The 26,275-nt window shown below is 44.7% G+C and overlaps 1 protein-coding gene and 1 long non-coding RNA gene across 6 annotated transcripts; both read left to right on the top strand.

Annotated features, from left to right (window-relative positions):
• The first annotated feature begins 69 nt into the window (after positions 1–69).
• LOC109370471 (uncharacterized) lies at positions 70–5,984 on the top strand. Its single transcript, XR_014887254.1, has 2 exons — positions 70–307; positions 879–5,984. It is a non-coding gene; the product is annotated as an uncharacterized LOC109370471 (long non-coding RNA).
• A 949-nt stretch (positions 5,985–6,933) lies between these two features.
• CIZ1 (CDKN1A interacting zinc finger protein 1) lies at positions 6,934–25,971 on the top strand. 5 transcript variants are annotated; one of them, XM_085239206.1, is made up of 17 exons: positions 6,934–7,162; positions 7,396–7,520; positions 9,270–9,327; positions 9,447–9,577; positions 12,022–12,188; positions 12,912–13,044; positions 13,925–13,985; positions 16,786–16,859; positions 17,237–17,316; positions 18,373–18,555; positions 18,887–19,017; positions 19,425–19,509; positions 20,115–20,228; positions 20,526–20,711; positions 21,333–21,402; positions 22,478–22,599; positions 25,241–25,971. In XM_085239206.1, coding segments are annotated over exons 1-17 (2,310 nt in total). In that variant the 5' UTR covers positions 6,934–7,160; the 3' UTR covers positions 25,829–25,971. The 5 variants fall into 5 exon arrangements, with proteins under 5 accessions (XP_085095332.1, XP_085095334.1, XP_085095333.1 ...); XM_085239208.1 differs by lacking the exon at positions 9,270–9,327 and having other exon boundaries at positions 6,936–7,141; XM_085239207.1 differs by lacking the exon at positions 9,270–9,327 and having other exon boundaries at positions 6,937–7,162.
• Positions 25,972–26,275: the final 304 nt, after the last annotated feature.

Here is a 26,275-nt window from a genome sequence, read left to right on the forward strand (position 1 = left end):
GCCCGGCCGCTGGGCACCGGCCCGCACCGCTCAGCCCCGCTCGATGCCGCCCGCTGCCGCCTGGGCTCAGCTCTTCTCCGCGCCAGCCGCCGCCGCAGGGGGGCGCCTTATGGCTGCGGGCGCCGCGCTGCACGCTGGGAGTTGTAGTCCGCGTCGGGGCGCCGCCTGAGGGGAGCCGTGCGGGGCGGCTCCGGGTCGGGGCTGCGTGCTGCTGCGACCTGCGAGGCTCCGTCAGCTACCTGCTGCGGGCCCGTCGGGCTTCCATCCCTCCCGCAGCACGGTTTGTGGATGTTCCGTCAGGATTTGGGTAAGGTGTCCGTTGGTTCAGTGCTACGGCTGTAGGTTTTACACCCGTGGCGACGTGTCACGGTGGGACCTGCGGCACCGCTGGGTGCGCGAACACCACAGCTGGCTCAGATGGGACCTACAGCAGTGCTGCGTTTGTGCTGCTTCATCCTCGTTGAAAGAAGGATGAAAAACACATCGATTTCTGCTTACTGCTGCAAAAGAGGAGCTGTTGCTGCTGTTGCTATGCTTGTTGTACAGAAATGCAAATAAGGGATGTCATTTTATCACAGACAGCTGATTTTTAATGGATAAAGCTGCCTTTAGCCTTTCCAAAGGGATGCTTTTTTATAATAACAAAATAACACGAGGCCACATTTGAAAGTGCAGCAGTGAAAGCAGGTGCTGAGAAATGGGCGGCTGCAGTGACTCAGGAGAGCAGGGGATGCTGTGTGTCACAGAGCTCAGCCCTGCTCCTGCTCACAGCCCCGGGGTGGGGGTAATGGGAGGAAGGGGCACCAAAACCTGCAACAGATTCTGAGCTGTGTGTTTTGTTTAATATTTTTATTTATTTTTAATTTTAATGCTTCTAGGCAAAGTTTCACAGATGTCCATCAAACGGAATCCATGCAGAAATACCGACCTGAGTGTACAGAGAAACCAGCAGATGTGTGGATGGATCCGTTTGCTTCACTGTGGTGGGAAAGATGCTCAAAAAAAATGCTTGGGAGCATCACCAGCACGCAAGTCAGACAGCTGAAGGAGGAATAGAGAGCAGATCTGCTCCATCTGCATAGGTAACATTATAGTAGGGCACACGTGGGTTGTTTTGGGGGCTGTTGATGCTATTTTTTCCTCCTAGCATATATCAAGAAACAAGCTGCAGAAACTCAATAGATGCTGTAGACAAATGTCTTTGAGCATCTTCTAAACCATTCTGAAGACTGCTTTTCCAGCAAAAGTTAATAGCTGCCCTTTTTTAGATGATACCACAAAGACCAAAGAGCATCAGACATTTGAAGAGCGATGTCACCTTCCTCTATGAGTCAGAGCTCGTGTTAAGGGTACTTCATACCACAAGGATCTTTGAAGCATTACGTGAAGAACCACGAGAAGAAAATTGCTTTATTCCTAGAAGTTGGTATAACCTGAAGTTTAAGCAAATGGCTCTAAGTTTACTGCAGAAAATAAAGCTACCAGCTATGTCACTGCAATACAACATAATACAACAGCTGTGCTAATAAGCCTTGATGACTAACTAGCTTCATCTGAAGCTTCTGTGGTCCTAGGCACTGTATTTAAAGTCAGCCCAAGGCTGTAACTGCTTGAGGGAATTATGGAGGAACATTGACTTCCAGCTCAGTTGCATCCCTGTGTGCTTACAGAGCCACTTGGTTCTTTTCTGACTTAAAACTTGCTACCTTAGTTTTCTGACTTAAAACTTGCTACCTTAGGTTAGTATTAGTTATATCTCATTGTTGTCAACCTGCTTAGAAATCACTGGTCCTACTGCTAGCCTTCAGCTTTTCCTAGCTTTACCTTATATCCACTCTATAGCTCCTGTTGCTTTGATTAGGCCTCTGTTGAGCTGCCTCTGTCCTGCTTGCCCCCTTTGGATGCAGTGGTACCAGGCTCTGGTTGGTAATGCTGCCTTGTTAGCTCTGTGATTCACCTATTAGCTCCTCCTTCTTTGCTTCAGGAGAAGCCCTGTTCTTGCTGCTCACTGATATCAATGCTTATTGCCTCATTAATGCTTATAGGACTTGACTTTTCTCCTTTCCTTGCACTCATCCCTATGAATCCACACCTGCCTCTAATGCTTCTATTGCATTAGTTATGCGATCGTTAGTGTGGTTGTGACAATTGCAGTTTTTGCTAATAATAGAAACATCAATCAGTATAGATTATATTTTTCTCCTTAGCGTTTTAAGCAGGTATCTTGTTCTTAGTGAGACTGTTAGTCTAGAAGTAATTCAGAATTATACTACTTCATGGAAAAGCTAAAATAAATACATTTGTTTTGTGAAAGAACATTGATAGCACAGTATGTCAACAGCTGACATTCAAGACATCAGGAATATGAGTTTATGCTGCTATTTAAGGAGAAAGGCTCAGGTTTGACATATTTGCAGGTATTTTTTCATATATTCACTCTGTTTTATTTTTCTCTCTATTAAACTGACACTTAAACCTTGGAAATATGTGGTACTATCATCAAGGGGTCATTTGTCTAGCTTATTGAGGTCTCCAAGGACAAAAGTAACTGGAGTGATGGGAGGGAGCTGACAGGGTGTTTTTCAAGTAAACAAGAAAGATGGGAGGGAAGAACATGGTAAAAATTTGCAGTGATATTCCTGAATTTTGCACAGGTCTCTCCACAGATCAATATTAGTGGAACTCTTACAGAGGTTAAAAAAGTTATTGTTTCCTCAGCTTTGCAGTTGCACTCTGAGAGCAATGACAATACAGTATGTGCCTGCAGTGTTACTCCTATGAGAACTCATTAATATCATGGGGTCTGTTTAAGCATTTCAGCAGCAGTTGCAGTCATACAGCTCAATCAGACCCAAACAGCACTGAAGAAAGTGAGGATTTTCGACAAGCTCTAGATAACCTACACCTCCCATTGATGGAAATGAGAACTGCAGGCACTTAGAATCCCAGTCCTAAACCTTCCATTTTCTCTCCTGCAAGAACCTTAGTAAGGATGTTAGGAGCACACAGACCTTTTGATTCTGTTGTACCTCCTGCCTGTGACTTACACAGCAGCACGTGCAAGCTTTAGGAGAAAAACAGCTCTGTGATCATCCTTTAGGGGAAATACTGAAGAGCAGCGATGTTTGTGAAATAAGACAGAATGTTTGCCCTTGGAAAAATAATGTTCAGTCTTCTGAGACAGAGGCAAAAACATGGAATGCAATTAGCTTATGGTTCTTCTAGTCATCTGCAAACTGTTTCTTAGAAGTACGGATGTTGCAGTTTCCATTCTTTCCAGGTAGAGTTATGAATGTTTGGGAAATGTTTATAAATAAGGGAAAGAATGTAAGTTCTGCACAGGACTAGGGATAGGATTATTGCTCTATGCATCAGTGTAGAGTATATTATGTAGCCAATTTTTTTCTATTGCTACAGGCATTTTTATATCTTCATATACATTTTTAAAGTATTTTATAGGTACTTAAATGCTACTGTAGTAGTGATGGTACTGTGGTAGCATTGTTGATCTCTTGTATCTGTCTCAAATAAAAGGTTCCTCTAGTGTTCTTATTGGTTGGAAAAGCTATCTGAAAGAAAAACAGCTCAGAGGGCCGTGATCAGTGTTTTTCCTTACAGGACATAATAGTGATTATTTTTCTTCTGTTCTGAAACAGGAAGTTTGCTGAACTGGTTTGCAAATCCCTCAAAAAGAGTACAGGACTATGGGTAAGGTTTGTCTTTAATGCAGCTCCACAGAAGCCAGAATGTATATAAGGAAAGAATCTGAATGTTACAGCCTGTTAGGATATGAATGCAAGTTTAAATGAGCAGCAAAGCTGAGCTCTCTGTGCTTTCCACATCTGGTGAGGTGGCACAAATTGTTCTCCTGAAAGAAGCAGATTAGCCATTGGTGAAACAGGGGTAAAAGTAGTATCTGTGTTCCTATGCTAAGGGCCTGCCCTGCCAGTGGAGAAATATTGGGAATGGGTTTCTGAAGCAATGGAACAATGAGTGGTTACGAATATCTCACTGATAATTTTGCTTTGAATTACTGTGTGCTACTTCTTTCACATGTGTGAATGTGGTCCTACAGATAAAATGGACATGGAAAACAGAATAACTCTGGTAAGTACTGTCAGCCTCTGAGGGCAGGCTTGGTGCAACTTGGCACTGTTACTCATTATTTCAATGGATAATCTCCAAAAGCAGGAGGAAAAAAAAAAGTACTTTCTAGCTCCATATGCTTTTCTCTTCAAGGAATTTGATAGGTTTGAGACACGGAAGTGAGAACGAGCTTATATCCTAGTGAAATGGGTGAGTAATAACACTGCAGACTTCAGAGAAAATGGTAGGCAACAGATTTTTTTGGTACCTCATAGGCACTGAGAAATTGAGATTACTGCTTTTGAAAATCCAAGTATATGCAGCTTCACCAAGGACTGCACAGCAACTCTTTATCAGAGTTAAAATTAAAACGTGCAACTGCACGGTCCAGGCATGTTCTGTAAACTAGAAATGTCTGATTATCTGCAGGCCTGATCTGGTCCCTGGAACAAATTCACATAGCCCAGCAAAATCTCGCCTTAATGTATAATGCAATCCAGCTCCTAGATAAAAACCATTCATATGGTCTGTCTCCTTATCTACCAAGAAATGTCACAACCCCACTTAATCGTGTAGGAGCATAATGCAGTTGCTGGGTCATCTCTTTATTGAAGAGTACTTTCTGGGTCATTTTCCTGTCTTGACCTTTTAATTCTTATAACTGTTTGATTTTTCTGCCATTGTCAGTGAGAGAACCTTTGTGTAATCACCCCTGGCCGTGGGATACCTCAGTCTTTATGACTTAAGACACTGAGTAAAAACAAGGTTCCATGTATTCACACATATGTACACTGTATACTGAACACTGAGAGGCAAGCTGCCTAATTACTGGGAAGGAGATATTCCTCACGGGGAAGGAAGACAAAACCAATTTGATTTTCATGAGACAAGAGCTGAAGTTCTGTGTACCAGCGCTCGGTAAGGAACAACAGTGCCCCTTGGCTGACGACTTAGAGCATGCTGTTTTGTTGCTTGTGATAAAGGAGAGAAAGAATCCTAGTCCAATTTCCTGCACTGTTAACTTGCATCTATATCTTCACTGAGCAGAGTGATTAGGTGAATGTAGAACCTTCACCTTTGGATTCTGTTAAGCCGTAAGTAGGTATGATGCTTATGTCTGGTACATTGCTGCATCTCTGAAGATCACCTTTGGACCGTGGGTTGATAAAGCAGGTGTTTTTACTTTCTGTAGCCCTAACCCTGACTTACACTGTGTGTGCATTGGACTAAATCCATGTTCAGGTTTGTGTCCCAGTTCAGTAGGGTCTGTGCACTGAATGGTAGGCTTATGGTTTAAAAGCTTATGGAAGGCTATATACTGAATAACTGGAGTACAGGACCAAGCAGAAGAAAGCCCAGGCTTTAAGGGAAGCATCTAGCCTATATCAGAGCATGTAACAGTGAAACACCAGGCTCTTAAGTTATTTACATACTCACTAACATGACCCTTTGCAGACTTCTGCATGTTACATACCAAGAACACTTAAAAAAACCCTTAGATTTTAGAAATAAGAACAGAAGACAACAAACAAAGCATACACAAAATAAATCAATTAACACCAACTCACCCAGAGCTGTGGTCATTTCTACAACCCAATGTGTCTTTTATCTATCTGGTTAATACAGGCAGAAGTCGTGCATCTCTAGGATTGTAAAGCTAACCATCTTGCCACTGCAAAAAGTCAAACTGGTAAATGCTGTAACAGTGTGGTTACAAGAGCAAAAAGGACCAATCATGCAAATTTATTTGAAAGATTCAACACATTTTCTGTTCCATGTATGTATTCCGTGTGATGATACTTGAACTTTACTGCTTAACAGGAGAGCGTTTCCTCTGTGTGCAGGCAGCTGTGGCAGAATAAATGAGTGGGCATTTTGGTGGCATTCATTGATTGATATGGATGGTCATCTCCAGATTGATTATTGTAGAATCGGGACCGTGTGAAAAGGAAAAATCAACACATGGTTGCGCTGAAAACTGTCAGTGCTAACAGTATATCACCAGGAGTTGTGTTCAGCTTACGGTATTTTCACCTAACAATCAATCCTGGGGCCTTTAGTGAGTCAAGCAGTCTTTATTGGTGTGGATAATAAGACTATTTATAAAGTAAATTATTTCAGGATGGATTCTCTGGAATGGCAAAGAGCAGAAGTGCGTCTTTACCCTTAATAAGCATAATATAAGGAATGACAGCACAATATTTTTTCACACAGAGGCCACGTGCATTGGACATGCTTAAAATTAAGTCACTGCTCACAGAAAACAAGTGCTGGAGGGATGATTTTGTGGGAACTCTTGTGAAAATAAATAAATAAAGCACAGGTGGATGGGCCTACTAGAAAAGTCATCTCAGCCCATGTGCAGTGCAGAGCAGCTCTGTAAAATAGAATAGAATAGAATAGAATGGCCTGGGTTGAAAAGGACCACAATGATCATCGAGTTCCAACCCCCTGCTATGTGCAGGGTCACCAACCAGCAGACCAGGCTGCCCAGAGCCACATCCAGCCTGGGCTTGAATGCCTGCAGGGATGGGGCATCCACAACCTCTTTGAACAGAGAAAGGTGGCTGCTTGTTTTCTTCCAGATTCTCATGGCAGCCTCGTCAAGATGTGAGCACAGCAAATGGCCAGGGGCTGTTGTTTGGGGATTTTTTTCGTTGTTTTCAGAGACCAGGGATTCTCCTGGACCATTTAAAAAGACAAAAACCAGAAAACTAACGCGGTTGGACACCATCTGCTCCCTCCCTTCAGCCAGTTATCAATTCCCCCTACCCCAGCCCCGGACAGATGGTGCCCATCCCCTCCCAGGCCTCCCGAGGGACGGGACGCCCCGCTCCTGTGTGCAAGGGACGAGAAACGGGGGTGTTGCGAGCCGGGGCGGTGCGGGAGGAGGCTGCGGGGGTGATGCGCGCCTTGCAGGGCCGCTCTCCCGGAGCAGGGGGCGCGGGCGGGTGCGGCTGGGTCCTCCAGCCCTCCAGAAGGAGCTGCTCGTGCCCGGGGAGCGGGGCCGGGCGGGCGTCCGCCGGGGGAAGATGGAGGCGGGCGGCCGGGAGCGGTGAGAGCCGCGGGGCGCGATGTGAGTGCCGGCGGGCAGAGGAAGGAAGGGGGGGGTGGGAGCGGGTTTTAGGAGGTGGGGTTTGGAAACCTCCTCCGCGGGCTGCCGCTTGCGATGACCCCGGGGGGAAGGAGGAGGAGGAGGAAAGGGGGGATCGGCGCGGTGAATGAATGGGCGGCGGCGGCTCCCCCGCTCCATGGCCGCTGGGCTGAGCCGCGCCGCCGCCTCCCTCTCACCGCCGCCTTTCGTGTCAGGCTCGCCCCGTTCGGAGCTCCCCAGCCATGTTCAACCAGCAGCAGTTCCAGCAGCAGCTGCTGCAGCTCCAGCACCTCCTCCAGCAGCAGCAGCACCACCATCCCCCGGCGCAGCAGGGAGGCCGGTAAGCGCCGCTACGCGAGGCCGGGGATCGCGGGCCTGTCCCGAGGGAACCGCTCTCCTCCGCCTCCGGCCGAAGTCCGGCTCCGTGCCTGTCCTCCGCCGGCGGGGAAGGCGACGAAGAGGAGCGGGGGATGGCGGGCGGGGGCGGGGGGTTGGACGGAGGTCCGGAGGCTTTGGGGGCGATGAGGGGCGGCGGGCCGGGCCGCGCTGTGGGGAGGCCGCGCCGCGGGGTGCTGGCAGTGCGAGCCGGCCCTGAGGCGCTGAAACGGCACGGGGCAGAGCGAAGGGATAAAGGGATGCTCCAGGCAGCAGCCTCCCCTCGACTCCCCTCCTTCCTTCCCGGCCTGCGGTGGCGTGTGGGGCTGGGGAGGTCCCTGGATAATGGAAGATGCCCTTTTTTCTCAGAAATAAACCCGTGGTTGAGCCGTGTTAAACAGGGGCACGCGCTTCGCTGTTGTATTTTTTTTTATTTTAACATTTATATTACACGGATTGAACTTGTGCTTTCTTTATTTTGTATTCCCTCCTATCCATCCCCCTCCCTCCCCATCCCCTGGCCAGGATGGGGTCATTGCACGCTGTACAACTGATCTGTGCTGTGGTACCACAGCTGGGGCTGTGTCTGAGTGACTGGGATATGGCATTTATCTCCTTTAAAAAATAAAAAAAACAAATGGTGTCTGTCAAAAACGAAGAGGCAAATAAGCAGGGTTTCCTACAAAATCTACGAGGGAGAAAACAGCTGTTTCGGATGGAGTTGTCGTCCCCGATGAGCTGAGATTGATTGAACTCATAAAAACGCTCTGAAATGATGTGTTTAATTGCAGTCGCTGGGCCCTGTGAAGCCTTACGTTGTGGAAATTCACAGCAATAGGGTGTGATTTCAAGAGAAAAGCAAATTTTCTGATTTAATAAGTTACAGAAACAGCTTTATAAAGCGTGTAATTTTGAGGAAAATGAGGGGATCTTTCTGTTGTGGAAGTATTAATCTCTCTAAATCTTTTTTTTTTTAATCTCTAAAACCCTTAACATGCCAAAATGAGGCTGACCGAGAAGTAGCATGGAGAGCTCAGGTACCTCTCAAAGTATGATTTTTCCAGCATAAATTTCTTAGCTCTGAGTCTGGAACAATCCAACGCAGCAAACGTGAGGATTCGCTGCTGTAAACTCTGTTAAAAGGTTGAGTTATTTATTTATTTTTTTTTTTGTCAACACGGTTATTCTGATCCATGTTTGTACCTCTTTCCAGCCCAGACAGATTTAGCTGTGTCAGCAGTCATTTTTAGAGGAGGCCCTGACCTTGCTATTGCCTGCAGAAATGATTGCCTGGAGAAATGCCTGCTGCTTCCCTCAGACTTTTGTCTCCTGCCTGCTCCACCCTCTTTGGGACCTGAGAGTCCTTTTCAGCACAATTCTTCCTCCTCGTTTTAAATGCAAAGGCTGTGCTTCATTTTATCACCCTGTTCTTGCAGTTAGGGGGCACCATTTACAATTATGACCTGTCTGGTTCAATGTGGGAGGTGTAGGTTTTGGAAAACGTTCTTTAAGCTACTGAGAACTCCCTGTTTTTCAGAACTTTTGTCATTGTTAAATGTAGCTGCTGATCTAGATCACTGGTTTTGACTGAAGACCTGCTGCATAATGCTGTAGAGCTGCAGTCAGCTCCTGGGTTGTTTTTTTTATGCTGCTTGACAGGCTCTGTGTGGGCTTGGTGCTAAGGAGTTCTCTCTGACCTCAAATTTCTTGACAGACAATCTGTCAGCTCTGGAAATTCCAGGAGAGTGGAAGAAAGAGGATACAGTGTTGGTGTACGGTATCTTTTCATGCATGTATATGAGCATCTCGACTCTTTGCTACTCTGTCGGATGCCTGAAAATTAGGGGTATGGTTTTGATTGGATTCTTATGAGTAATACCTTCTTTTCCAGTGGTTTGCCACCGCCGCCACCACCACCGCCACAACAGCAGCAGATGCTGAGCTTACGGGCAACAAATCAACCATCTCTACTCAATGCCAATCCTATGCTTCAGCGGGCCTTACTCATGCAACAGATGCAAGGTACTGTCGTTATGGGAGACGCTTACTGCAGTTATTTAATCACTCTTCATGGCTTGAAACCATAGTATGGCTGTTTCTTCCTTAACCATTGCAGTTCTTGCATTTGGCATTTTTGTTTGTCATCTTTTTCCCCTTCAAATTTGTTCATATTACACATTATGAAAGTTCTTCACTTGATGAAAATCCCACGTGCCTTAATGTTCACAATCGAGGATAGCACTAGAAGCTACCAGATCAATACAAAATACATGCATTGGAAAAGGATTTTCTTATAGAATTGGTGGAAAGAGTATTTTTCATCAATATATTTAGAAAAACAGTTGTTTTTTTTCCTAAATCTGCTTGTCTCAACTGGGGGACTTAATTTATTTCATTGACTGTATATGCTAAACTTGTTTGCAGAAATAGGTGCTTGTCTTTGTCCAGGCTTAGTGGAGTGCAGACAAATAAAGTACATTGTGGTGAGAAGTGATTTAGGTTTCAATTGTTGTGTGAAATTTGGGTCCCCTGGAATGACTGCCATTTGTATGAAGCGTAGTATCACTGTTTTTCCATCATTACGTTTCCACAACTCGATTTTTTGGTATATTTTCAAAACAAATTTATGAAGCTGCCTTAATAATAGCATTGCTAACATAAGGATATGAAAACATAGCTTTTTCCCTAATATCTTAAACTGACAGCTGTTTTCAACACAGAAGATCAGTACCTGGGACAGTTTTAAAGTGCCTACTTTAGATGAATGCCTTGAATTTTTGTCTTATGTATGAATTGCGCCCATATGTGTAGACAATAGATTTATTCTGCATATTGTTAACTTGCCTTTTGTTCTCTTGCCCATTTAGTAGAGGGCTCTCTAGTGACTCCAGTGGCTCTCTGTAGATCTTTGTCAGGTTGTAGGGAAACTCACAGTAATAAAAAACAAATCATACTCTGAATATATATCCAGATTGAAGTGCGTGTTTGTGGCAGAGGAAAAGAAGTCTGACAAGCCAGTCGTTCTCCTTTCAAATACATTGGTGTTTGCATAGCCTGGCCTTTTCTCTAAAGCAAAATCTCTTATTGAGAAGTTGTATTTAATTAGTATGCCAAAGACCTCAGGCAAATTAGATATGAAAACAGGAGAAGGTTTATTAATGAGCACTCGGCAGCTCTTTGATTTAGTGTTGTTCCTCTCTTTTCAGCTCTACATGCTGAGTTGAGTTCTGACTTCTCTTTCAGTGACTGCACCAGCTAGCTGTGGGTAACGTGTAGTACAGATGTCGTGTTAGGTGTGGCCCTTCTTAGGGATCTGATTTATTTATTTCTTGTCATTTCAGCTTTGGGTTACGTGTAAGAATATCTGATGCTTTAGTAGTTCTGAACCTGGGAGACACTGGGATGAATAATTCATTGTAAATGGCTTCAGCAGTAGGAATAGGGAAAAATAAATACTTCAGTTGAAATATATTTATGATTCTTTAAAGGAAGTAAAGCAAGAGCAGGAGATGATTTCTTGCCTTATAGGTTATTTTCTTTTTAAATACTGCTACGTGTTTTTACAGCTAGAGATCATTTATGCTAAGTAGTAAGAGATGAGATTAGTTCTGAAGACAGACATGAGGGAATGCTTCCTGTTGTTTTCCAGGTTTTCAACAGCGTAGCTTGACTTCAAATTTTGTGTGTCCATCTCCATACTTCTCTGGCTTGTTTTAACAGCTGCTAAACAGTCGGAGTATGCAGTAATTCAAGTGAGAAGTAAAAAATTGCAGTGTAAGTCCGGGTTCCCAGAATGGTGGTCAGAGTCAGAGGGAGTGGCTGAGACATCTGGGCACTTCCATTCCCTCACCTCTGAAATGGGGTTAGTATGGACCAGCTTCATTAGGAACTCTTGAGACTTAGTAGTCTGTGGATGCTGAGAAGAGCTGTTCAGAAAGCAGAGCATTATAATTGGAAATGGCAGCTTCTCAAGTGTCTCAGGTTGACACGTTGAGCTTGTATGATAACTGGATGGCAGAGAAGACTGTGAAATCTCCTGTTTGAAAAGTCTGGTGTTGTCTTCAATGAAATGCTGTCGCTGGCCCATGTTAAATAGCAGCCACGCCATGGTGTGAGCTGCCAGCTGCACAAACGTGGGATGAATTTTCGTTTTTTACTGAGAAATTCTGTAAAACGATACCTTGCTTTGTTGCAAATGCAAAAACTAGTGTGCTCAGATAATTGCTCTAATGATCTTAGCCTGCAGGGACAATTATAATCACATGGCTCAATATATAGCAATAGCTGCTATCACATCAACTCGTTCAATGGGGACTAAAAAGGGTGAAGCATAGAGCAGTCGTACAGCACCCGGGGAAGGATGCTGTCTTGTGTGGATGAGCCCTTCCCTTCTCCCTGCTGTGTGTATGGGGGTAAGATTTTCTCTCTCCTTTGCATGCTGATGCGCTGTGTGTTTGCATTTGTAGGAAACCTGCGTGGATTTAATATGACAGCCCCAGCACTGCAGCAGTTTTTCCCTCAGGCTACGAGGCATTCCCTCCTAGGGCCACCACCTGTCGGGGTCTCATTAAAGCCGACTCGTCTGGGCTTCCCCAACCTTCCCTTCCAGCGGCAGAACCGGATGTTTCGCAAGGTGGGCGCAAAGCTTCGCACCGTTCTGGAGCTCAGTGCTGCTTTTGCACTTGGAGCAGTTGGCCGGATTGTAGATAAAGAACAAAGAGAAAGGAGAGAGCCTTACAATGAAAAATAAGTTTGCACCATGCTGTTGGCAAAGAAATGGAGAAACAAGTCAAATCCTAAGGTTCTAGTCGTCTGTATTTACATTTAGGATGCAAAGATTTCTCGTCCGTATCAGGACAAATAATTTGTCATAGCAGAACTGTTTAAACCTAAAAGAAAAGGAAACTTCAGAATTTATACCTTAAAAGTAATGACCATAAAAAAATGCTTTGCTCTTCAGAGGCCAGACGTTTTACCCAGTTAGCCTCCCAGAGCTGTTTGTTGATCTCAAAAAGCTTGCTACTATCATGGATATGTAACTCTGCCTTTTGGGGCTGCTTTTTTTTTTCCCTTTTTAAACATAAGGGTCATATCTGTTCATACGGATTTCATAAAATTTAATTTCAGCACAATTCTTAATGTTCTGGAGAATGTTTCAAAAACCAAACATTCCCCCCTTCCACTATGAAGACCCGTTTTGTGTCCTGGAAATGGTTCTCGGATTAATTGATCAGTGTTCCCTCCTCTTAGATTAGCATTTCCATATCTCTTCCTGCTTTGTCAAAAAGATGTGCTGGATAATGTAGTCTTCCACACTTGAACTGTGCCTTCTCCTGAGACTCTCTGCCTGTTGCAGGACTTCCAGAGGGTCCCTGACAGGAAGCGGGAGCTGGATGCAGGTTCTTCATCTCACGTGCATGGTGATGAGAAAGTAGAATTTAGAGGGGAGCTGCGAGCAGGGTCAGAGCAGAACAACTCCCTATCCACAGGTAAGAGTGAGCCTATAGTGAAACAAATGCTTCTAGATCATAAACTCCTCTTGGCTATTCCTGCAGCAAAGGCTGGAGACAGCTTTAGTCTTACCCTTCTCTCTAACTGCCAATACCAAAATTAACTATCACAGGCCTCTGCTTGTGGTGCTGTTAAAATATCCAGGTAAAAAGTACATTTTTGGTGTTTATAAGCTTGCCCCATATCCCTTGCGTGGAAGGCTCTCCAAAGGCACCCTGACAATGTGCTTTTAAGACGATGGAAGAAAAAAACAACTGGTTTGAAATTCAAGCTTCCACATGGCCTTGACCATGCTGAACTGGTCTCGCAGAGTCAAACACCTGAAACAGAACCAGTTGCAATCAGCATGCTGAGGAAGAATTGACTTACGCGAGTACTCAAGTTGTCAGAATAGAAACTGGCACTGAATCTCATAGAATATCCCCACTTCTGTATTGTGATTGAAAAGTGCATAACCTAAAAACGCAGGCACGTGGTGAGGTTGTGGCCAGCGTGTTTGTGGTGGAGGAAATTACCTGATGATGAGATGGTTATTGTCTGATGGCCACGTCACCTGGTTAATGGTCCATGGTCTGTGCTCTTGTCACCCTGGTGTAGGACAAAGACTCGTTTAGTAGACATAAGCATAGATTTCTTACTGAACCCCACCTCTTACAATTGCATCTACAATAAAATTCAAATCTCCTAGGTCATTATTAATTTATTATTCAACCTTATCACTACAGTTCTCAAGTTGGGAATAAGCAAATTTGTATTATTATTTGCTGGAAAATAGTTTTATAGACATTGGCCATTCACTGGGACGTGCTTAGGGTGGCATGGTCTGCTTTGCTAAGGAGATCTTCTGTGTTCCTGCAGAACCAAGAACTCCAGCAGAATCTATGTTGAACACTGAGCCCGCAGCAAAAAGACTGAAGAGGTATTTATTGAATGTGGTATTGAAATAGTTACTGGCTTTAGCATTATTGTCTAATTTTATTTTCCTGCAATTAGGGCAGTACTGTAGTGGCATTTAGGAGGTATTTCAAAGGATCGTGAACAACTCAGGAAATCTGGTGATGCTTACTGAGGTGTGTTTGTAGGGGTCTCTGTTTTAGGTGGCGCAAGGATAGGAATGAAAAACAAAAGATAAGTGTTATGCAAGTGTGCAGCAAAGTAATGCTTGCTCCTGTGTTCTCCTGCCAGGATTCTCCTAAGAAGCAGAGAGAGCTTTACTATTCTGAGCTATTTCTCTTAGTTTTCTTGCCTAAGTGCAATAAAGGGAAATGAGCAGCCAGGTACCAGCAGAGAGGAAAAGCCTTGGGATGTGTGAGGTTACGGCAGGAGTAAGAGAACATAGGGGGTTTTTTTTGAGGAATAGGAAAGGGAAGGGAATCCATACTCCATAGTATTCAAGCCTATATTCAGGAGTGTTGAGTTCTGCATCCCTTCTGCAAAGGTTCTCTTGCCAGTACCCCTGTCTGTTGGATAAAAATAAACAAAGGCAATCCTATTATCTGCTAGGCAAGCTGGCCATTGCAGGCCTGTCTTGTCGTTCCAGAGGGTGCAAGAAGTAGACAAGGCTGTATTGCCATCTAGTGGGAAGGCACGTAACAGAGCTCCTCGTGCCATCTGTACAGTGCTGTACCTCTTCCAGAACTGTCACTATTGCAGGGGGAGAACAGGAAGGAGTGAATAAAGATTTTTGGAGGCACTGATTTGAGAATTCTCCAACATATGTTAATGACTATGAGTCAGGGCTCCTGGGTCCTCTGATCTTCCCTGTTAACAATTCACCGCGTGGTTCTGGACAAGTTTCTTCACCTCTCTGGTTTCCCATCTGTAGATTAGAGATTGATAGTTAGCTTCAGGGAGAATATTCCAAGATCATTTTGATGTTTCAATATTACTTTCATCGTATAAGACATGAAAGAGTGATAAATATTATGTGAGCAGAGACCATTGTGAATTATGGACAGTGAACTAACAAGAAAGTGAATAAATTCAGTTTAGGCTAAATCAGAGGCTTTTGAGCATGTTTTGTTAATCTGTTTGCTAAAGTTAATTTAATTTTAATTACATTAATGTTTAGTAGGTATTAATCAACGTCCTGTTACACGCAATAAAAAAAGTATCAAGTCTGAGGGGTGACAGATCTCACTGCAGCAAACCTGTTTCTGGGAACATCCTTTCCAAAGCAATAGCTGAGGAGTGCCAGATTAGATTCATATCTTATGGCTGGTATTTAGTTGGAATATAAGACTCCTTAGCTTTTTTGAAGTGTTTGTTTACTTTTTATGAACAGATGATGGATCTCTGAGAAAAACAGCTTACTGTTCTAATGTTGCCTTTCGCAGATGAGGATAGGTCTCCCCCACTTCGTGCCACACTTTTATTTCTTGTTTCATCATTTCATTTTCCATTGGCCAGGAATACCAGCCTCCTCCTTCACTTCAGGTTCTTCCCACTTCTGCTTTTTCTCCTATGTGCCATCTGTACGCCTGGAACAGCATCCTCATTCCAGCGTGGAAAGCACTCATCTTCAAATCCTCCTTGAGCACCCATTTCTTCTAGCACGGCCTGACAAGTATCCATATAACACCATTTCCTTCTTGGCTCCTGCTTGCGATGGCTTTTGCTCCCCTAGATTGCTCCTTAGACTTTCAGTTTAAACTGCAAACCCTTGCCCTGGAGTGCTGACACCGTCTGCGTGTGGAATAGCGTTGAGCCTGTTGGCAGTACTTGACAAATAATGTTAATGCCAGCCACTCTTGTTTTCTTCATGCTTGCACTGCCCAAACTCTGCTGCATATTTATAGCTGTGTAACCCAGTTACATTATCACTTATCAATCTGATAAATTATGTGATACTTGTGTATTTTGATCGCAGGATTCAGTACCTGCACAGTCTGGATTCTTGTCTGTGCAGAATGTGCTGCTCCCTGTTGGCAGAAGGATGCTGGCAGGTGGGATATTGGGCTGGCCTGAAAGAGAAGGCATTCATTCAAACCACGGTGAAAGTATTACCTTTTAGGAAAAAGTAGAGGATAGAGAAAGATGTTGTTGAGTATGCTCTGTGCCCTCTGCAAGTCAGCTTATTTTTTTTCCTCAGCGATCTCCTCAGGATCTTTTTTCTCCTTAGCAGATCAATAGCACCAAAGCAAACAAAGCAAAATTGTTTGATGTGTGTCTCGTAGAGCTCCACTCCCCCCAGAAACAGAGCTGTAGGGACTCTGGAATTAAACACTATTGAAACAAATAGAGCAGGCAGTTACGATGAAACCCCTGTGAAATATAATTGAGAAACTGTTCAGTTCTAACAGGTCTCTGTCCCCTCATGCACATAGCAACCTGGAGTGATGTCCAGATACTGCAGCTTCCCTGCAGGTTGCCAATCAGGAAAGGAATGAGCTCTCAGAGCTCTTGCTAAGAATATTTCCTGTATGAGCTTATTTCCCTGCAGGCCTCATGCAGAAGAGGGCAGTGATTCAGAGAATCAGTTCTAACTTTCTTGTCCAGATTATTTGGCTGCTGCTTCTGAATCTGTTCTAGAATGCCATTCTCCATTGTTTTCATTTCATTTCTGCTGAATCTCTGCCTGCAATACACATCCAGTGGCTTTCTGATTTGGGGGATTTAGCAGAGAGTGTGATAGCCTAGATTCCAGCCTATGCCTTTGTCTTCTGAATCTCTTGGTCTATAACATTGCAAATAAGGTTGTTTTCTTGATGTCTTTTAAGTGTGACTGAAGAGTCTGCATTAGAGAATGCAGCAGGCAGCAAGGAAGAGTTGAGCACCCATGTCCAAGCTGATGGTGAGTTCCTGGACACCATGATTTGTATTTTTAGGACACTCCCTGCCTGAGCTGCATTTAACATTCAGCATCTCTAGATCCTGTGAGTCTTCAGAAATGTCCTCCCCCACATAAAGGGTGGGGAAAGGAGGAGAAGATGTAGGAACCAAATCCAAACATAGTCCCCTGAAAGCTGTTGCTGTTGCCTAGCAAATGCAAATGATGAGAAGAGTTTCCCCTTTAACAGAGCTTATTTGGAAACAGGTTTGTAAGCTGGGCTTATGGCCAACAGCATTGTGAGGAAAGCTCCCTGACCTCATTCACCTGCTGCCTTGTTTTTTGTTTTTTTCTCATTGCTATTTTGATTTAAGGCAGCTGAAATGACTCTCTGTCCCTAGGTACAAATAACGTAAAGCAGTACGCAGCTGAAAGTCTCTCTAAAGAGAGGAAATTCTCTGAGGAACCGAAGGCTCCTGAGGTGAGTAGATGCTGTTTCATGCAGGCTGGGGTGGTACAGAACATAAAACCTCCCACTCCATCCCAGAGATGCCCGTTGCCACTGGGAACCAGATGGCACCCACGTCTGGAGCTCCGTCTCCTGCTGTAAGCTGTTGTCCCTAGCAATAAGGCATAATATGTCTGCAATTATTGTGCAGTCTGCTCTGACTTGCTGCTTCTGCACCCTGCTAGCCCGTGCCTCACCTACTGCTGCCTGTTTGTGGATGCTGGGGTCTGCTAAGAGTTCAGTACTCAGATGGAAAGATGAATTGAAGGAACCATGAACAAATATCTGTATTAAAGGGACACAGCTAAAAATACACCTTTTGATGCTGAAGAGTAGATGTAAAAAAAAAAATAATGGGGTGATGGTAGTAGATGTTCAGCTGCTATGAAACTTGCCACTGCATCAGACATGAGCAGATAGTGGGAATCTGTGCTTTTGAAAGGCATCTTGGAAAAGGTGGGACATGGCTGAAGCTAGCAACCTGAGAGCCTTTTACATGAAATATCTTGCCTATGTGCTACATGTCAAACCAGATCTTTCGTTGTTTAAATCTGCAAAAACAGATAAAGATCAACCCATTGTATGAATCAGACTCAAGTCTTCCTTTGCTGGAGACATTTGTGGCTTGGTGATGTGATTAAATGTGTCACCCGCCCTTGTATGAGTTTCTTCCTCTGTCAGATGTGATTCTGAGCTTCCTTTTATTCTGCAGGGAAGCTTGAGCTGATAGTGTCCCTTACCAAGGAACCAAACAATGTTTATCTTCAGTAAGTGGATCATACACTGTACTGAGGCTGAAGAAGCAACCATTTGTACTACTGGGCCTGGTATCACGACACAGGGATTTCTGATCTAGCAGTGCTGAGAGAAGAAGTGTATTGTGAGAGTCTTATCAATTTCCTGTGGATTCCAGCTTAAATGCACTTTCTTAAGGGGTAGAGAGCTTAGGGCATGTCTAAAATGTAAGTAGTTATTTTTAGTGTTTTCTGCTTAGAGTTTTGACTTAATCTTGACTCCTTCTTCTGGCAGGTGTTGAGCTCTGGAGGTTCACTGAAAGTGACTATCCAGCAGAGCAGCGAGAGCAGAGCTATCAGTACAACAGCTCTGAAACCAGGGCAGTGGACCTGCGAGATGGGCACAGCTGATTCCAGCCCTGAATCAGCCCTTAAATTCTACTGTTACATCTGCAAGACCAACTGCTGCAATCAGCAGGTATAAATCCACAGGTCTGACTGGGGTGGATAGTCAGAGAAGTGAACTGGATGACCAGCTGCCGTGGGGAGGTGCATCACAAGACTTGTTAGCCAGAGAAGCATAAAAAAAATAATGACAAGCATGCAGATAAAGCAAACCCCTTCTGAGGAGCTGGCAAGCAACCTGCTAGAGAACAAGTGTGGGTGGATCCCCAGGCAGCCTGGTCTTAAGCTTTTATACCATTTCATTGTTACACAGCATTTAAGAGAACGGAAAGTGTAGCTCATGCCTATTATTATTCTGTATTTTGAATATTTTTAAATGGATCTTTCTCTTAACCTTTTCTTAGAATTTCCAAACCCACATGGCTGGAATTCAGCACCAGCAGCGACTTGGGGAGATTCAGCACATGAGCAATGTTTGTTTTGTTTCACTACTGCCTATGGTGAAGGAGCAGAAGTTGCTGGCGGAGAAAGATGGGTGAGTGTTGGTCTGAGGTAGCAAACACAATCTCAGCAGGGATCTACATGAGTTCCAAAATTCCTCAGTACACCAAGGTGCCCCTGTCCTCCAGGAGAACGTACAAAATCCCTCTTGTTTCTGAGGCCTTAGGCTGCTGTTCCTTCCTGATAAAGGATAGTATTGTGAACTTTGACCTGGTGTGTAGTTCTTAATCTGGTAGATCAAACTGGAGAGTTGTTTTAACTGGTGCCTTTCTGTCAGCATGAGCTATATTCCCTATGTAAGGGGCTGGAAAATGAAAAAGATAAATCCAAGCAAGTAAAGTTAGTGATACTGAGGAAAATGATGCTGAAACAAATTGCATATTGCAGTGTTCCATGGGGAATGTAAAAAGTTATGACCAGATGCTTCTGCTGTCACTTCAGGGAGACCCAGCAGCGGTGGTGTAACACGTGTCAGATACACTTCACAGGGGATCTGATCAAACATCGCAGGACCCAAGAACACAAGGTAATACCCATAGCACAGATTGCTCCTTTGCACTGACCTTTTGTGGGGATTGAGTTTGTGTCTAGCATCTCCTGTTCCCCAAGCAGCAAGAGAAAGGTGATTGGAGAGATGCACGAAGTTGTGCTGGTAATGCTCTCACTGAGGGCACTGTCATGCTGCCTGCCTTTGATCACTGGTATAAGACTGAACTTCCAGCTGTCATGTTATGTCAGTATGGCCTGAAGCAACTCTGGTTTAATTCTCAACTTTCTAAATAAGCATGGCCTACTGTATTTACCTAACCAATGGAATGGAGGAATTGGTGGGCAGCCTTTAAGTTTTTGAGTTAAAGTTTAGGCAGGCCACTGTATTTATTGTGTGTGTATTTGGTTCCTAGGGAAAGATTGCTAGAAAACCTTTTTTATAAAACACGTTTGCTTTGTCATGCACATTTTCCATCATTTTCACAGATAGGAGCTAGTGATCCCTTTCACCTGAAAATAAGACACTTTTTTTGTGGTTTGCCTGTTTTAGACACAGGACTGTAACTGTTTTACCCAAGTTTAAGCTGTATTTCTTCAGAGTGGTGCCTTTTGTGACTGACTGGTCTTCTCCTCTCTCTTTAGCTGGCCAAACGCTCACTTCGTCCTTTCTGCACTGTCTGCAGCCGCCATTTCAAGACCCCTCGCAAGTTTGTGGAGCATATGAAGTCCCCTGAGCATAAACAGAAAGCCAAAGAGGTAATGCTGCCAGAGTAGAGAGCCACCCAGCACTGGAGGCAGCTACACTGCAGATCTCATTAGCTTTCAGCTGCCCTGACTACTGCAGAGATAAAGGGAAGGCATGCAGTTCTCCAAACCCTGTTTTAAGAGAAATTGTGTGAAAAAGGGACGGGAAGTGAATGTGTCTGCAAGCAAGATAGCTTTGTGCCTCTCTTGCAGGCCCGTCTACTGCAAGATGCGGTCTGTTCAGAGCCTGGGGTCTTCTGTGTTTAGATGGAGAATGCAGAGTTGATATTTCTTTTCTGTAACCGTCAGGTGAGACTGGGAGAGAAGGAATTGGGCAGCCCAGAAGATTCAGAGGAGTTGATCACAGTGGATGCTGTTGGCTGTTTTGAAGATGATGAAGAGGAGGAAGAGGAGGAGGAAGAAGAGGAGGGAACTGGTGAGGGAGAAGACCTTGATGTAGTGCTGGTAGAGAATGAGGATTCTGCTGCCAAGCAGGTATGCCAAGCAAATGAGGACTGATCTATCTGAGAATCTGCTGTGGGCCTGTGTGACTTTGGTTGTTCTTGTCTGCTTGAGCTCAGGGTTTAGAGTCTAGTGCCACCCTGCAGCAGGAGAGTGAGGGCCCTGGAGTTCTTCTAGAGCACAGGACAGTGCAAAAGAGAATCAAACACTATGTGTGGATGCAGAAGGATATTTCTACTGTGCTACAGCTCCTATTGGTGTCTTCAAACATTCACCTTGTTGTGAGGAGCATAAGCAGTGTTTTTGTCAAGGGAACAAATTTCTTATCAAAGACATTGACGTAGTCTCTTTGAATAGCAGCAGCTTGGTCTCATGGCAAATGTGTAGGGATTTATCTTGATAAATACAATTTTCCCAGTAGAGAGCTGTTACCAAGAGGAGGTACACAGCTAAACTAGTTCGGGCTCAGAATGTGAGGGATGCTTTTAACCCTTGCCATGAAGTGGCCTCTGACATTGGGTATCTGGCACTAGCCAGATGTTATGCAACTCCGTCTCTGGTATACGAATCCTCTGTTTTGCTTCAAAGTTTACCAGAAAAAGGGAAGGGAATTGACATAGATATGCTAGGCACTAATGCTCTTTTGGTTTCCAGAGTGGGCTGAAGGAAGTGTCTTTGGAGGATTACAAAGGAAGTGAGAAGTATTGCCCAGATACAGCCTATGGTAAGCAAACACAGAAGCACTAAGGCCCACAGAACATTCTCCGGCTGCGTGCCATAAGAGAGGATAGGCTCTATCTGCTGCTGTTACAAATTCTTTGGCTATATTGCTTCAGCATCTGCATCAGACTGTTGCAGGTCACTGCTGTGTGGAGAAGGGCCAGGTTGTTCTCTAAGCCAATGATAAGGGCTGTGATGGATGTTTGTCAACTGCTTTTGTCTTTGAGGAAGAAATGGCGAGAGCCAGATATCTTACCAAGGCAGGAAACAGAGCAAATGGGATAGGAGTACTGAAGAAACTAGGTAGAAATTGAGGGATGCTCTGGAAAAATGGAGCCTAAAAGCTTATTGATGAGAACACTTTCCAGCAGAAATGCAGCTTACATGGAAATACTGAACAGTACTGACGGCATCAAGCTCTCTGCCAGAGCCCAAACTGTGCATGTTTCCTCTGCTTCAAAACCCCCACAGTCTACTTAGTGGTTATTCAGACACGTTGCTGGACTGGTGGGCAGCGTTGCCTCCAGATGGCTCCCTCTTGTCCCCACCTTGTAAGTGATTCTGACTTCAAACCTCTAACGGCCACTTATTGTGCAGAGGGCAGCTCTGCAGAGGCTGTTTTGTGCCCAAGGAGAGTGCTGTTTACACCAATCTTCCATATCGCTGTAACCTTCCACTATCGTGTGGCAGATGGAATAATGATTCATGCTGTGAATGTTCTCTGCGTGTTCCTCTTGCGCGCCTGCTGTCTTCTGCTTGGTTTGATCCCATTACATTAGATCACATGTTCTCTGTAGTTTTCCATTGTATTCCTTTCTTTTTTTTCCCCTTAATGCTATATGTAGTTTCTTTGCTCTGGCAGCCAGATTTCTCTCTGAATATCAAGCGCACAGCCATCCCATGGTAAGACAAGATATTCAGCAAGGCATCTTGCAAACCCCTCATTAACAGAAGCAAAGCTTTCCAATTTCCTTTCTTCTTTCCTCCTTCCCTTGTTTAACTTCCCTTTTAACATACTTTCATTATTTTGAGTTCCATTCAATGTGATCTGTGATTTCCCTTCCCCTCCCGTTTCACAGGCCTGGATTTTCTGGTCCCCGTCGCAGGTTACCTCTGCAGGCTGTGTCACAAATTCTACCATAGCGACTCTGCTGCCCGGCTCGCACACTGCAAGTCCCTGATGCATTTTGAGAACTTTCAGGTTAGACCCTTTGGCGATTGCATGGCCTGGCATTTGTTACTACCCCTGTGCGTGTCTCTTCAGTGAATCCGCCACGTTAGTTGTCTCGTCTTCAGTTCATTTCCATCACCCTTGGTGTCCGTTGTGTCACAGCTTTCTCCTGATGTGCTCCGTGCTTGTCTCCCATCACCCCTTTAGATCCAGAACCAGTCCAGTCCTGCTTCCCAGCTACTGCTACTGTCATCTTGTTGCCCGTTTCTGGTTGGAAGTCTTCCTCAGAGTGTCTGATCTGTTTGCTGAGCCTGTAGAGTCTGTTGTTCAGTCTAAGCCTCTTCTTTCCTTTGTTAGACAGATTACAGGTGGGTCAAAATGGGGAAAGAGCAAAACAGAAAGAGGCTATTCTTTTTAAAGAGAGCTGGTGCATACGCATATTTCCATGCAGTACAACAGTGAGCGCAGGAACTGCTCCTTTAGCCAACATTTCAGGTGTGATTCATCCATGGAGGAGCTGGTAAAATCAGATATTCACCTTAGAAATCTGGAAATGTAACAGCACAGTGCTCTGAGATATGGAAGCTACAAGCTGAAAGAGTCCACTTGGTCCCCAGGGTCAGCTGCAACATGAAGTCAGTCATTCTGTCTGCAATGCTTTCCTAGAAATAGAAACTCCTTAGCATAAATCTCTGCCAGCTGATGCTGTTCTTTTGCTTTACTGGTTACACCTGAAGAAGCAGCATTGCCCCTTGTTGCTTCTTATTTGGAAACTTTCCCTGCTAGGCTGTCTTGGAATTTGCCTCTCTCATTCTGTCCTTGTTGGCTTGCTAGGGGTGAGGTGCCTGGATTAGTGCCTTGAGGTGGATGAGGGTTTGCACTGGCTCTGCCGTCTCCTTTGCTTACCACTGCCCATGTAGGAGAGCAGCACTCCCTCACCCTAGAAAGAGGGGAGGCTCCCATGCTGACTTTGTTACCTGCTGGCACACAAAACATGTTTCCTGACCATAGACCCAGCCATTGTTGCATTTTAGAGTTTTCCCGCTAGTCTTTCAGACAGGTTAACTGTTCCCAATCAACCACTGTGTCCTTCAGCAAGGGTTGGGGTTGCTGCAGAAGCCAGCACTTAGGAGCTGTGGATTTGGAATGGCAAATAGCAGGAGAAGCAGCTGTTCTTTGAGGGTTGCTCATCCTCTCCCGCAGCTAGTCATTTTTGGAATGAAGGAATTGGCCTTGCAGCTTTCCTTGCTTATCTTTGATCAGCATGAAGTGAAACTGCAGCAGCAGTGTGTATACCTTCTTTCTGGCCCATTTAAAAACTGAAATCAGATACTCTTCAAATGGACACTGGAGTGACTTAGAGGAATTATTTGTGGCAGAAGTCCAACCTTAAATATCTGCAGGCTAACAGCTATTCTGCTTGGCTGTGTCACAATCAGAGTGAAATCATTTCCAATTTCAGAGTATTCTCATCAGAATAGACTCACAGAGGATTTCAAAGCAGAGAACTGTCTGCTGGTGAGGCAGTTCACAGCTTCACTGTGAAAACAAACTGGCACATTTGTGCCTAGTTAAATGTGGGTACACTGTTATTATTTGACTCACTGACTTTGCTCCAGTGCATTACAATATTACACATATCCCAGTATTTGAGAGAGGGGAAACAAGAAGCCTGTGATGATGTACTAAAGTCAAATGTAAAGCTGTCTGTCTGGTGTGCTCTAATTCCACACTGCAGACTGCAGTAGCACTGCTTACAGTGGTGAAAGCCAGTGTGCTCAAAATAATTCTGTTGAATTGTGAAGTCTAATGCTAGTGCCAGTCCAAGGCACCTTTTGGCAGAAGGATGAAAGGGAGTTGATGGTAAAGGGAACTGCTGTGGAAAGGAGCTTTGTGTCATTCTCTTACTTCATACTGCATCTGGGTCTTCAAAGAGCAGATTCCTGCTGCATGTTAGCTATGTAGCATCACTTTTCCTGAAATCTGGTCTTGAAAAAATGGCTAGTAGCCATTTTAATTTCCTTACAGAGCTCTACTGGTTTATCATGCTAGCTAGTGTAAATGAGTCATTTTATTGAACGTGTGCTCACCTTTATTCTGGAGATAACCTCAGTACCTTTTAAGATGAGGATACTTGAGATCTCTTAGTATTCCTGCCAGCAGCTTTGCACTGATTGTATCAGAATAAAAAACCTTAAGCTTTCAACTTAAGTCTTGCTGTGGCTGTTAAGCATTAAACCACTCCTCTCTAGGTAAGGGCAGGACATGGCCTCATGTACCCAGAGTGCATGTCCAGTGTTAGGTTCTGGCAGCAGCTGGAGCAAGAGCTGTCACTTGTACTGTTGTATCTATAAAGTCCTGAGTCTGACTGAGATCAACAGTTACCAGACATGATTTTTGTCTCGGGAGCCACAGGTGTGCCATGCACTCACTCAACACTAAGTAATTTCATTTTTAATATCACTGCTTTTTCTCACAGGAGCTGACCTTTCCCTGCTTGAAAGCCTCTGCAGCCAGGCCAGGAGACCGGCTCAGTCAGGTTGTGCTCTTGCAGAGTCTAGCTGTCACTCACCATTATTTTTGTACAGGTTTTCCTGGATCAGCTGCTGCTCGCTGCAGTGCCAGTATCTGGCTGGACTTGTCTCTCACAGTGGTTTGTTTGTGTTTGCAGAGATACAAGGTAGCAAGGCATCGTGCCACAGCTGCCTACCCGGAGGCTCCCTTGCATTCCCAGGGCTCCAGCTCCCAATTGCTAGATGATCAGAAACAGCCTCCTACTACTACAGAAGATACCAGCCAGAAGATGAATGCTAATCATGGGATAGACAAGGAGGGCACAGAGCTGTCAGCACTGCAAGAACAAGCTTTGAGGTCTCCAGAGGGTAAGGGCAAGCTGGCCACCTCTGTAGCAGAGAGCAAAAGCCTAGCCAGCATGACTGATGTGTGTGGAATCGTGGTTGTAGAAGAAAGCCTACAGGAGAGCAAATCCACTGCCACTTGCCCGCTCCCCGAAGAGAGCAGCGCCGCAGGGGAGTTGCTGGGACATGCTGTGTATGAGGAGGAGGAAGCCAATGCAGCCAGGCAAGGGGAAGGCACAGACCACTGCCAGGATCCAGGGAGCGGAGGGGGGTTGGGACAGAAAGAGGCATCAAACGTAAGCCAGGAGGCAGCAGCAGAGCCCTCCTCCCTAGCCAAAGGTGAGACTGCCAGTCTTACCTCTGCTGGGTGCAGACGCTCTTCTAGGCGCAAACCCAGATAGAGTGGCCTTAAAGGGAGAGCCCTTTACAACCATATTTGCTGGAAATGTTTATTTTCGGAGTCTTTTAATAGAGCAAAAACCTTCAACTTTACTGCTGTTTTTATTTTAAGAATAAAATAAGCCTGGCTTTAGCGTGTCTAATATGGGATGGTGTTGATTATTACTTGTATAGTTTGGATACTGCAATCATGTGGAAAGATTGATGCTTTGATTGTTGAACTTGAAAGAAGAATGTAATGTGATTATTTTTCTTTTTCATAGGGGATATGGTTCATGAAGTAGATGGATGCAGACATTTTTTCCCATTTTCTTCCACTAAGAATACCACGTAGTTCCCCTCTGCTTCCTTCTAAGGCAGAGAAGTTTATTTCTTGGGAGACTGTGCCCAATTCTGCTCTTCAGAATGGTTTTCTTTCAAAAATGCACACTCTCGGACCACTTCTGTGT

The sequence above is a fragment of the Meleagris gallopavo genome, chromosome 19, assembly GCF_905368555.1.
Source record: "Meleagris gallopavo chromosome 19, MGAL_WU_HG_1.1, whole genome shotgun sequence".
Lineage (NCBI taxonomy): Eukaryota > Metazoa > Chordata > Aves > Galliformes > Phasianidae > Meleagris > Meleagris gallopavo.

Excerpts from the sequence above, each read along its gene's own strand:
- CIZ1 (XM_085239205.1), top strand. The coding sequence starts at position 7,256 with ATGACCCCGGGGGGAAGGAGGAGGAGGAGGAAAGGGGGGATCGGCGCG. Across the intron at positions 9,328-9,446 it reads AAAGAGGATACAGTGTTGGT|TGGTTTGCCACCGCCGCCAC; the intron begins GTACGGTATCTT and ends CTTCTTTTCCAG. Across the intron at positions 9,578-12,021 it reads ACTCATGCAACAGATGCAAG|GAAACCTGCGTGGATTTAAT; the intron begins GTACTGTCGTTA and ends TTGCATTTGTAG.